We start from the raw sequence: 13,176 nt of genomic DNA, 5'->3' as shown, positions 1-13,176 counted from the left end.
ACTATGTCCACGGTGACTCCCACACTACAGTGACTCTTCAGTCCAAGTTTGGTGGAGGTAAGTCCTTGCCTCCCCAAGCCAGACTGCATTGCTGGGAACTGCGTCTTTTACAGCTACTCCGGCCTCTGTGCACTTCCGGCGGAAATCCTTTGTGCACATCCAAGCCTGGGTCCACAGCACTCTAACCTGCATAGCACGACCTCCTGAGTTGTCCTCCGGCGGCGTGGGACTCCTTTGTGCAACTTCGGGTGAGCACCGTTTCACTCCTCTTTGTAGTGCCTTTTCCGGCACTTCTGTGGGTTCTGTCTGCTTCTGAGAGGGCTCCTTGTCCTGCTGGCCACCCCCTCTGTCCCCTGACGTAATTGGCGACATCCTGGTCCCTCCTGAGCCACAGCTGCATCCAAAAACCCTAACTGCACGACTTGCAGCTAGCAAGGCTTGTTTGTGGTATTTCTTCAGGAAAATACTTCTGCACGACTCTCCACGGTGTGGGACATCCATCCTCCAAAGGGGAAGTTTCTAGCCCTTGACATTCCTGCAGAATCCTCAGCTTCTACTGTCCAGTAGCAGCTTCTTTGCACCCACAGCTGGCATTTCCTGGGCATCTGCCCACTCTCGACTTGGTCGTGACTTTTGGACTTGGTCCCCTTGTTCCACAGGTACCCTCATCTGGAAATCCATCGTTGTTGCATTGCTGGTTTTGGTCTTTCCTGCAGAATTCCCCTATTACGACTTCTGTGCTCTTTGCACTCACTTTTCAGGGTCTTGGGGTGGGCTATTTTTCTAACCTTCACTGTTTTCTTACAGCCCCAGCGACCCTCTACAAGGTCACATAGGTTTGGGGTCCATTTGTGGTTCGCATTCCACTTTTGGAGTATATGGTTTGTGTTGCCCCTATCCCTATGTGTCCCCGTTGCATCCTATTGTAACTATACATTGTTTGCACTGTTTTCTAATACTATACTGCATATTTTTGGTATTGTGTACATATATCTTGTGTATATTTGCTATCCTCATACTGAGGGTACTCACTGAGATACTTTTGGCATATTGTCATAAAAATAAAGTACCTTTATTTTTAGTATATCTGTGTATTGTGTTTTCTTATGATATTGTGCATATGACACTAGTGGTACTGTAGGAGCTTCACTCGTCTCCTAGTTCAGCTTAAGCTGCTCTGCTAAGCTACCATTATCTATCAGCCTCAGCTGCTAGACACCCTATACACTAATAAGGGATACCTGGGTCTGGGTCAAGGTGTAAGTACCCCTTGGTACTCACTACAAGCCAGTCCAGCCTCCTACAGAGGGCGAGCTGCTCTCTCAGTTAGCATGTTAACCCCTGAGTAATTTTTTTAGAATTTGTCGAAACCCTGTGTTTAATTGGTGGAATAGGTGAAATTGTATAATCCTGTTTGTGAAATTGTATGAAAAATATATGGAAATATGCTTTTGTAGACATCTCGGTGAGACAACTGCTGTAAAAATCAGTCTCCTGCAGATACCTTGCAAGATGTTTTAACAAGAAGTGTGTGCTCGAGAATTAAAAAGGCACACAAAATTGCATAATTATACATTTCAAGCAGTTTCAGAAAAATCCTTTTCTCTCCTTCTCTGGGCAAAAGGCAGCCGTTATGATTGCATGTTGTTTATGGCCTGTAACTTGGCATTAAGAGCTATCTATGTTTCCACCAAAGATAGTATGAGGTGTCTGTAGGGTCTATGAGGCTGTAGACAGGTAACACTCAGATTGGTATTGAAGTAGCCCCATGTACTCTTTTTGGGGGGATCCATGGCCCATTCAAGATTAATTGGCAGCATATCAACCATTCCAGAAGTAGGAATCACAATAGCTGCAGTGCAAAAGGTCTATAAGAAGAAAAAGGCAATTTTACTACAAATATTTTGCAAAGCACCACCCCCTAAAAACTCTTCTGATAAATCTGATTGGACGCCAGCAGCCGCTGATAATCTAACTCCTGTCAGCAATTTCCCATATGACCTTGCTTATGCATGCAGGTAACAAAAGTAAATTTGATATAGAAGGAATCTCGGGTCTTGAAAAAGTTTATTTATGTGGATTAGGGGGACTTAAAAATAGTGCAGGAATCAAGGGACAGTTTCTTCCAATAAGCAGAGACATAGCAAATATGATGCAGTAGCAAAAAAGAAACACTTAGGAACAGAGGAACATATCATTGTTTGGGTCGCAAACAGTCCAATTCAAATAATCAGGCTGTTTGCGACTGGAAAAAAGCATTATGTAATGTACAAAAGCCCTATTTGCCTTATTTGAGACCCACTGGGAACTGCTGAAACTGTAAAGCCCAATTTCGTACATGAGTGCTTGCGATTACCAAATAGCGAACTACAAAAATTCACTATTTAGTCATCGCAAAGCTGAGCTTTCGTACATCTGGCTCTACGTATCTCATTCAGAAGTTGTCGGACACATATTCAGTCACAAATGTGGTGGATATTCCATCTGCCATAATACCAGTGCCATTGACCAAAATGGAGCTGCATCACTCTATGATGGAGTAACCTCACCACCAAACTTTTAGAGAGAGATTAGGAGCGCAAAGCCTTTTAGGAAACAAGGAAGAAGTAAAGTTCAACAAAAGACCCACACATCAAGCACTCTCCAAAGACAATGACTCCTATGTTCCCTGGGCCTTAATGGAGGTGCCAGGAATCAGTTGGATTCTTCACGTGAGTGGAACTGGTCTTTGTCTGCCTATGGACCGGTATAGTAAAAGTAATTCTCTACTAGACATGCGCCTCTACCAAAAACTGTTTCCCTAAGGTAGTAGGCCCTCTGTTCTTGTCTTCTGTGCATTAGTGGCTTTCTCTGCTTCCAGGAGTCTTCTGAACTTTAACAGAGGAGACTGACTAGTTTAAGCGAGCACATAGTTCAGCAGTGTTAGGGTTGGGGAGGGTTAGGGCTTGAACAGAGGTAAATATTCCTAACATGCTCCCTATAATATTATACTCTTAGTATGCTGATAAGCTCATTTCAGAGACAGCTCATTTCATGTTATGCGTGGTAATCTATACAGTCCCCTGCAACTGCAGCTTGATTGACTAAAAATCTTTAAATGTGCTCCTTCTGGCTACTGTAATTACAAAGAGACATTGTGGACACATTTTATGATAGCATACATTTAATTTTCTTTGGGGACTGGAAACTCAGCGATCATGTGATGTATGAGTTACTACATGTATTGGGCTTATTGGATTCAATAGGAAATTAGTTTGTTTATAGGTTTTAACCAGTGATATAATAAATGCCCCCGCAGCCCCTGCTGTGCTGGGAGGGGCCCTGAGATCCAGGGAGCCCCCTCATCACAACACCTGGGCCCGATAAGTCTGGAGGAGGGCCCCTCCATGTACTTACTTTGCAGGGGTGGGGACTCAAGCTTCATTACTCCACTGGTTTCAACAGCTACTGTCTTGAACACAGAAATGAATTACAGAACGGATATCAGAACTGAATAGAACAGCAATTAACCAATGGAAAATAAAGAGAGAGAGAGTCCCTTAATTTATTTTAGAATCAATGTGTCAGTTAAGATTGGGTTCAGCAATTGTGTTTATGTACTCTGTATTGCATGATTTATGAATGGGCATTTAATGCAATTTCATCACCCAAAGCAAATTGCCATGCTTCTATATATTTAGACACATTGAAGCCGGTTTCCTTTGTTATTTATGGGTGTGTAAAGGCAGAGTGGTGAAAGTAAAGTCCTCTGCCATTCTGTCTGCCTTATTTTCCAGCCACAAAACCCTAAATCAGGCCCTATGATGATAAAGTATTACTCCTCACTGCCTTAAACGTGGAGCTGTATCAATATCTTTCATCTAGAAGATAACGTTTAGTTTCAAGATTCTTTAAAGACAAAGAATACAACAATTACAATTCTAAGGTATTTCACTGGGGTTCAACTCATTAATGCTCCAGTAAATTGTTCCAACCATCAGCAGCAATCAAATTACAACACTTTTAGTTACTAAGGAAAATATGTGCCCTCCATAAATTATTGAACAGGCTCACCCTCTGGGTTTATGTCAGTTTTGCTACTGACCAATAAGATGTGCTGGAACCATTTACATTCTGTCCTTAAAATTTTAACTGACACACTGTAGTCTTCCTATCTGCTTCATGGTTCCAATGGTATGTTGCCTCAATCAAAGGAAAGATGATGCTTTTAGAGGTGGATTGACCTTTTTTTAAAGCGTCATGCTGCGTGGTGCAGTGCTGTGTAGTTTAATTTATTCCTAGTGGTCAGTTGTTGAAAGTACACAAATACTGGCAATATGGAAGGGGGTAGGGGATTACTCTACACTCTAATGTTTTCCAGATGGACAAGATGAACATTAGCAAAGGCAATATATCTGTTCTCTATCTCCTTTCAACCTTTCCAGGATCAACACACCTTTGTCATCTCTAGCATCTCTAGCATCCACTATTGAGAACATTGAAAAGAGGTCCTTACTACAGATTCAGCATCCATCACCCAGAATCCAGGGAGACAATTTTGGTTGCATGATGAGATTGAAGCATGAAGCCATCAAACAATGTTTGCATAATTTGAAGTCAGGGTCTTCAAAATCTATGTGCCAATTGGGCCTGGTAAGCTCATGTACACATTTCTATTTAGAGGGACAGAATGGTGCATTTAAGAGCTATGCCTCATACCTGTGTTCTATATCTTTTTGAACAAAACACTGCCATCCACAGTTTGGCGAAGATGGCATAAAGTTTGCAGTTATTTTTAACATGGACAATATTTTGGTAGTATTCTAGATCAACTGCTTTGGTGGTTCAAGATTTATGGTTTTCTCCATCTCACATAACTGATCTAGGTCTTATATCAATGCAGACTGTCTTTACTCTGGACAAACCCAGCATGAATATAGACTACAGTTTCAAGAAATGTTTGGACCAACAACATTTTACACATCCATTCGGAGATGTTTGCATGCGTAAGAATGAGATTAATTCCTTGCATGGCAGTCCTCATGGGAATTCTCTTAACACCTAGCTCCTGGTAAAGTACCTTGCAGCTCATATCTTTATCCAAGACTGCATTTAGTGCCTGTCTGGTGTTTTAACTCAATCACCATGACTTTAAGAACCATGATCCCAGGTAGTCAGGTACAAATTCCTCAATGCATATTGACGCATTATCCCCATCTATACTTTCCCTCTCAGTCTTTTTCTTTCTTTCTTTCTCTCTTTCTTTCTTTCTTTCTTCCCTTGGAGCCTGTTTGTCTACTTACAATTGGAACAGTTGAGAAAAAAAGTGCAATGCAGTGCAGGATGTTTGATTTTGGGCAACAGTACTGTAAAGTAGCTGCTGGAAAAGAGACAAAAAATAGACTCATTTGTTTCTAGAAGTGGTTCTTTACTTTTGCTATTATAAGAAAATGGAAAAGAACTTCTTACATTACTAATTGCAACAAGTCTTATCATTACCCATTCCTTTTTGGTCTTGCTAAAGACAACTTTACCTGTCAGTAAGACTTCATGTTACTGATCCTTCAAAAGTACAGAGTTCAGGTTTTGGGGCATCCCCCTTAGATTTAAGGCTCTGCAAAGTTTTAATGGATTGCCATTGGTTTGATGGGCTTTCAGTTAAGCCCAAATCATTCTGTGGAATTTTACATTGCCCCATTGTTTGGTGATGAGGCAACAAGGATTAGTCCTCCACATTTCTGCTGCCTGTTGTTTTATCGCCCTTTTTTCCTCCACATCCCACTCCCTGTGTCCTACACTCTCATGTTCACTTCAGTCCATATTTTCCACTTACTCTTGACCTTTCCACTTTTCCTCTTTTTCATTTGCCCCCTACAGTCCTCCTTCTTTATGTTTCCTTTCTCTGTCATCACCTTCCCTACCTGCCTTTCTTTTACCCTGTCCTGGATCTTCATGCTCTCTGTGTGAGTACAAGTGCTAAGGCTTTTAGGATGAATTCTTTCATTACAATAATGAATGCAGTTAGGGCCTTGATAATGACAATTATCATGACAGCCCATTTTTACCATTGTTAGACCTGACAGGCCTTATTATGGTGTTCCCAAATAGTATTTGCCTTCTCCCATCTGTTTTTTTTATTAGTTTTTGTTGATTTTAGGACTCTGTGCACTTTAGCACAGACAACCTGTGCTAAAGTGCTTATGTTTACTTTTTCAAACATGGTAAAATTAGCATTCACCTGATTGGCACATTTAATTTACTTATATGTCCCTACAAAGGTGTTAGTGCATGTAGGGTGGTCCTGTAAATGGAATGATACTAGTGGGCCTTCAGCATGTATTGTTCCACTTACTTAAGTGGCCCTTTAAAGCATATACCAGACCTGTTATAGCAGCCTGGGTGCAGTTTTGAACAGTCAATTTGACCTGCTAAAATAGACCTTTTGCAGGCCTAAGCCTTCCTTTTTAACACATGTAAGTCACTCCTAAGAGAGGCACTAAACATACCATAGGGAAGTGTGCATTAGATTTAAAAGGTAGGAAATGTATTTTTTAAGTTTTAAATGACCTGGTAGTGATGTACTCACAAATTCAAATCTCACTGCTATGAGGCCTACCTTTCCCATAGGGTAACATTAGGTCACCTTACCCCATTTATATGTGCTAGCTTTTGATTGGGAACCCATAGAAATTTCATGTTAGGTTTCAAAAGAATAGCAATTTAAACCCCTCTTTGATGGTAAAGTCGGATTTTAATTTGCATTTCTGAACATTACACTGTTAGATAGTTGATATTTTCTTGTCCTAATCATTTGGTGCCTGCAGCCTCTGCTCTGGGCCATATGATTGAAACTAGTTTGAAGTTGGCCTTTGTCTACTTCTCCCAGACTGTGAGACAAAAGGAAACTAGGCATTGGCAGGTTCAGCCATCCTGCCAGGTTGGGAACAGTGGAGCTGTTACCTGCATCATTTACATATCAAAGGGCTCCCTCCAGTGTACTTACAAGGAACTTGTTACCAACCTTTTCTCACCATAGACTACTTGGAGCTTGGACAGGTGAAGGAAGGAAATTTCCAGAATCAGATGTGGGGTAGCCTAGAAGTTTCTCCACTTCAAAGACTGGCACCAGGTATAAATATTAGACCCTCAGACCAACTCTTGTGTACACTCAAACCCCCAGAAGGACTGCCTTGTATTTCTGAGGCCTGCCCTGCTGCTTCAGACCTACTTTGTATCTCGGAGGACTGCCTCACTTCTTTCAAAGAACTGCTCTGCTGCTTGAAGCATGCCTTGCATCTCGATCCCAGGACTACCAGAGTAACCACAAGAGCTAGCTGACTGGCCTCCTGTGTGAGCTACCGGGACATTACAAGCACCACATTCTTTGAACTTTGCACCTGGCCTCTGCCTGGGATGAGTTTCTCCTCCAGCCAAAACATAAAACTTGATACTAAGGGAAATTTTCAACAAATATGTGCCCTGAGAAATGACAGAAGAATGTGACCTATCTGCTCATCGATCCACCCAAGGTGCATCACCAGTCGGCCTGACTTCATAGTAGCTCCTGCTGCACTGCTCTCCACAGAAAATTCTGTTTAGCAGGACCTCTGAGCAATGGTATCTGACATTGTGGCACCCTCATTGGCTACAGCCTGCAGCTTTGTTCCCCTGGAGATTTTCAAATTCCCAAAAAGTGACAAAGTCTGAACGCAGATATCTTTACCTCTGCTCTCTCCAGTGGCACTACAATGGCAACACCTTTTCCTCAGACACTGTTGGCTGCCTTGTCCTTGTGAACTTTCCCTTCTCAAGACCTCTTCCTTGAAATTTCTTTTAAGTATGAAGGTAAACTGAGACTGGGCCAAACCCACCCCCTCGTGTAGCAGAACCGTGCTCCTTTGCAGTTGGCCTTAACTTTTGACTTTGCTCGGCCTCGCACAACCTGATACCAGTGGTTGGTGCTGTGATCTTTTAGGTGCTATTTATTGCTTAAAATGTTTAAAAAATTAACAACTCCCTGACTGGTGATTGGATTTCATTTGTTTTGATGTCATTTTATTTATTAAAATGTTTTCTATTTTTCTTCATTGTTATGGTATTTTTCTTGTGTTGTGTTTTCACTTTATTAATGATTGTGTGCTGCATAAATACTTTACACAACGCCTCTAAGTTAAGCCTCAAGGCTTTTGAGCTAATTTACTGGAGAGTAACGCACAGGTTAATTTCTTGACTTTTGTTGTTCACCCTGACATGGGTTTGTGGTTGTTGCTTGAGAAGGGTCTTCACCCCCCTCAATCAAAAACCCAATTTCCTACATGCATATTTATTTAGGACATATAAAACAGGAAACATGAATAGGCTTTTCAAAGTGAGTATGCATGTTTATGTTGAAACCTTGCTCTCGCTTGGACCAGGCCTGGTTAAAATGAAACCATTTTCAACTTTGTTGCCATTACGTCTTTGCAATTGTATTAGAAGACATCCATGGCTTCTGCTCTAATCAACATCGTCTAGTACCCAGAAATTGAAGGAGCATCTCAAGTAGAGACGGATAGCATGGACCCTGAGTACAGCAAGAACATATGTACGACTCCAGGATCTCTAGTAACACCCTCTGCTACTTCAACCTAATGTAGAAAGGATTTGTGTCTGACTCTAGAGACCTCTACTAATGACCTAAGGTAAAGCAGCCTCACTGCATCAAGAATATATATAATTCTGGGGCCGCTAACAGGCGTGGCCCGTCCTTTAGGGCGGAGGGGCCACCCCCCCACCTTTTGCCCCTCATGAAGAATGTCTGTCAGGCTGAACAAAAGTCAGCCTGACAGACACTCTTCATTTTCAGCTCAGACAGTCAGGAGTGAGACATGCATGATTTGCGCAGACTCCTGGCTGCCTGAGCTGAACTTTGCTGGGCTGAGGAGGTCACAGCTCCTATGGGCGTGACCTCCTCAGCTCAGCAAAGGTGCCTTGAGGCCCTCCCCTGGGTGACGAGGAAAGCGTCACCCATTGACGCTCACCCTGGAAGCGCCCAGGGTGAGTGTCAATCAGTGACATTTCATCACAGAGTGGGGTAGGGTCAGCAGTCACACTGACCCCATCCCACTCTGTGACAAGGCTGGGACTGCTGCCTTCGCTGTCAGCCAATGAGGGAAGGCAGCAGTCCCAACCCTCCTGGGACCTCGAGGCTGAAGGTAAGTGTGTGTGTGATGTTTTAAAGTGAATGTTTGGTGCGTGCGTGCATGTTTGAATGTTATGAGTGGTAATGGATGTGCGTGCGGCATGTGTAAAAGAATGAGTGTGTGTGTGCGATGTTTTAAAATGAATGTTTGGTGCCTGCGTGCATGTTTTAATGGTATGAGTGTTGTTAATGGACGTGCGTGTGTGTCTGTGTGTGAAAGAATGAGTGTGTGTGTGTGTGCTTCCCGCCCGTCCCCCTCCCTCCTAAAGCTGCTGGCCGCCACTGACCGCTAGTAAGAGCCTAAGGTACTGCATTTACTTCATAAAATATATATTTATGACACAGTGACTTCTGGAGTGACCTAAGATAATGCAGCCTGACTACAACAAAGATATTTGTCTGACTCTTAGGACTTCTCTAATTGCCTACAGTTAGAGAGGGATTTCTCTCTGAGTGGCGAGATCTCTGGAAACATCACAGTGACCTCCATTAGGAAAGTGTCCTTTTCAGCTTTCCAAAGCTCCAATAGAATGCAAATGCCACTTTTCGCAATGGGCTTTTTAGCATGTTCTTTTTATTTAAATCATGTGTCCTTGGTAAGTGTGGGGTAGTTAGTCGGACTGAGCGTGAAGTATGAACAAGCATCTACAATGGTATAAGGTCTGACCTACTTTTTCATTTAAAGCCCCATTGGTTTTAGCAACGATTGTTTACAGTTTAGACCTCTTGCCTTCGTCAAAACGTTAGGTAACTGTGTCCAGTTTCCTCAACGACTTGCAGTCTGTTCTTGGAAGTGTCCTGCACATTCAAGTCTTGAAAGGTGAAGAGAAGTTCTGTAGGAAACATTGGCATGCTTTTGTTGATGCTGTAGTCTGCATTCTAAGAAATGAAAACAAGCCTTGAAGAATTCTATGACAACGGTCCCAGGAAATTATAAATCTATACTATCTCTTTTGTTTCAGCGACTATTTTTTTCTGTTTGTTTTGTGCTTGTTCTTTTTTGCTTTTTTCCACCGCAGTGGTGTATGTCAATACTGCGCCAAGTGCGTGTGCATAATGATTAAGTGAATAAATGAACGTCTGCTTTTATATAGCGCACTGTTCTGACTCAACTATTGCTGGGTGTTGTTCATCCAACGCTGGGAACTGAGTGCACGAGTTTAAGCACTCAACCATTGGGTAAACGTGGCCTTTTCATTCTCCGTGTCCCCCAAGCTGTGATTTTTCAGTCTGTCTAGAGCAAATGGATCATACAATTGCCCTATTGTTAAGAGTTATGACTCCTTTATGTACCTAAATCTAAAGACTGATATAATATGGTTTTAAATGTTTTTGTGTAACGCGACTTGTTTATCAGTGTAAATGCAAGCATATTGTGATGTAGGAAATAATGGAGAAGAAGCAATGCAGGAAATAAAGTGACAGATTTACAGTGTTCATGCAGGGCTACCGGTAATAGTCACATTGATCTTTAGAGTGCGCCTACCATGCCGGTTCCTGCAGAGGCAGGGTTTTTATATAGACAGTTTCTGTTGTCCTTATGTTCATGTCGATTGTAAGTTTGCTCACGCCAACAGCATTCTTGTTTTTGTTGCAGTGAAACCAACGGTAATACACACCGATATGTATGTAAATAGCATCGGTCCGGTGAATGCCATTAATATGGTGGGTATACATATCTTATGACGTATATGTATGTTATTGAATATATTGCTCCTGTGCTGTCTGGGCGGATATATGAATGAAGGAATTTAAGCAGCACTCTCTGCCGCCGCGTGCCATTTGTGAAAAGATAAATCCAAATGAATACTTGGCTAAGCATATATAGAATTTAAACATATAATTAAGAAATCGTAAGGAAAAAAAACAGTAAGGAAAACCTAATTAGTAAAAAGATCGATTTGTAAAATGGGTGATCAAGTGAACTCGTTAAAGTGAATTAAAAAGTGCATAAAACATTTTTAACTCGCCGGATGAGTAATGTGTAACCATATCATGGAGAAAGTGCCCAAATGCTCATATTAGGATTGTAGGACGCCCTTTTGTGCAGCTTAAGCCTCATTCAGACCACGGCTCAAGGATCTCTGTGCTTCTTTCGAAGAGGCTGTTTTGGCTTTACAGACCCGTGATCAATGTGCTGTGAACAATATATAACCATGAGCTTCTGTCCCACACTCTATTTTTCTGTGTGAGTGAGACACCCTGGAATTCAGGCCATGTGATTTGATTATGTCAATTGTACATGAAATGGGAAAGGGGTCTTAGGTGTTTCCATGAGCGATAAGACGTCCCCCCAAGAATTGCTAATAATGTGCCCCATTTTTATTACCACATTTTATGGAATCTTACATTTAGCTTGAGTGGTTAAAGAATGAAAGCTCATATTTGACTTCTTGAAGCGATGGGCAGGCCTTTTAAAGCTGTCAATAAGAGTATGATTTTTGTATATATATGTTGATTTATGTTCACCGCCATAAATTGTAACAATGGTTTAATAGTTTTGAATTTCCAAAATTATTATTGACTCGAGGCCAACCAGTTAAAAACCTCAGTTTCAACAAGTAACGCAAAATGATGACTCCCCCTCAGCAGAATATGAAGAGGGTCCCAGCATCTCCCATGTCTACCAGGTGTTCATTGACCTTAGGCTGAGTGGGGCCCCCCTGAAAGGTTGGAGGACCAAGGAAAGGTTTGGAGCCCCTACACAACAAGGGCTGCAGGGGCCTGCGCAATATCCCTAGTTTCAACCAAAACCCAGGGTGGTGAGAATGAGCTGTTTATACATTGCAATCTGTAATTCCACATTCCCTTCCTCTCCCCTATTGAAATAGTTTCAAGGTTTGCAAAAGTCCTTGTAGCAGCCCGTATTCTAATTTGTGCACTCAGCTGAGATCTGAACATTGTTTGCGCGGCTAATTTAGCAATTTTGCAACCATTGTCAGATTTTAGTTTGGAAAAGAATGTTAACATCTGGTGCAAGAGCAGCAAAACATGGCAAATGATCGTAATCCAAATGGCGTTTGTGCAAAATTATCATATTTCAGATGCTGCTGGGTGTTATTGCTGAAATCAGCATTCTAGGATTTAGCAGAGGTTTGTAGTCTTTGAAGCACCTTTTATGAAGGTGACAAAGTTAGAAAGTTCCATGTAGCTTTTCCGTTAATCATTGCCTGCTGTTTGTTGAGGTGTGAATGAAAGAAATACATGAAATATAAATCCCGAGACATTACTATGTATTGGCAAATAACTACTTTTTAAAACTCGGTGTCTGACCTGCAATGTTCAATAAAGTAGTGCAATCTATAGTATTCACTACTCTAGCAAGCATTTCCATCAGTTTCTAAAGCGTGCCAATTCTTAAGGTTCTTCAGTTAGTCTAAAGCAGGACAAAGGTAGCCAGTTTAGCATAAGGAATATTGGGGGTTATTCTAACTTTGGAGGAGTGTTAATACGTCCCAAAAGTGACGGTAAAGTGACGGATATACCACCAGCCGTATTACGAGTTCCATAGGATATAATGGACTCGTAATACGGCTGGTGGTAAATCCGTCACTTTTCCGTCACTTTTGGGACGGATTAACACCTCCTCCAAAGTTAGAATAACCCCCATTGTCTTTTTTTTATTTCATTCGGCACTGATCCGCAGAAGATTGAAACAATATGGTCCTTCTTTGCAAGATAACTGGGTCGGAAAAACGAATAGATACTGTATTTCTAATCACATAGAAACATGTGAAACAGCCTTTAAGTGGCCCAATGAAGCTTTTAAACGTCGATTTATTATACATCCAGACCCTGATATTTCTACATTTGCAATACTTTGCCTGTCTTCACCTTTTGACCCTTTTTGTGGTTATACAGCCCTGACACCTTTCCCATGCATGACGTGCTGCTCCAGTCCAAGCCTTTTCTTTGAAGTCTATGCCTTCTTGTCTTGTATATTCTATTTGAAAACAGAAATACAATCCCAAGAATTCAAAGAAAAAACATGGTCTGAAGTTGCACATAATGAATGA

At 41.7% G+C, this 13,176-nt stretch overlaps 1 protein-coding gene across 5 annotated transcripts in view; it reads left to right on the top strand.

The window, feature by feature from the left end:
- GABRG2 (gamma-aminobutyric acid type A receptor subunit gamma2) overlaps window positions 1-13,176 on the top strand; it is a 671,791-nt gene that overhangs the window by 311,387 nt on the left and 347,228 nt on the right. For all 5 annotated transcript variants that reach the window (XM_069199364.1, XM_069199363.1, XM_069199366.1 and 2 more), the window contains exon 3: window positions 10,758-10,825. In XM_069199364.1, the coding sequence (XP_069055465.1) occupies window positions 10,758-10,825 (68 nt within the window). The remainder of the gene's footprint in view (window positions 1-10,757; window positions 10,826-13,176) is intronic.

The sequence above is a fragment of the Pleurodeles waltl genome, chromosome 7, assembly GCF_031143425.1.
Source record: "Pleurodeles waltl isolate 20211129_DDA chromosome 7, aPleWal1.hap1.20221129, whole genome shotgun sequence".
NCBI lineage: Eukaryota > Metazoa > Chordata > Amphibia > Caudata > Salamandridae > Pleurodeles > Pleurodeles waltl.
Note: the sequence above shows the minus strand (reverse complement) of the source record. Positions and strands in the feature narration are given on the sequence as shown.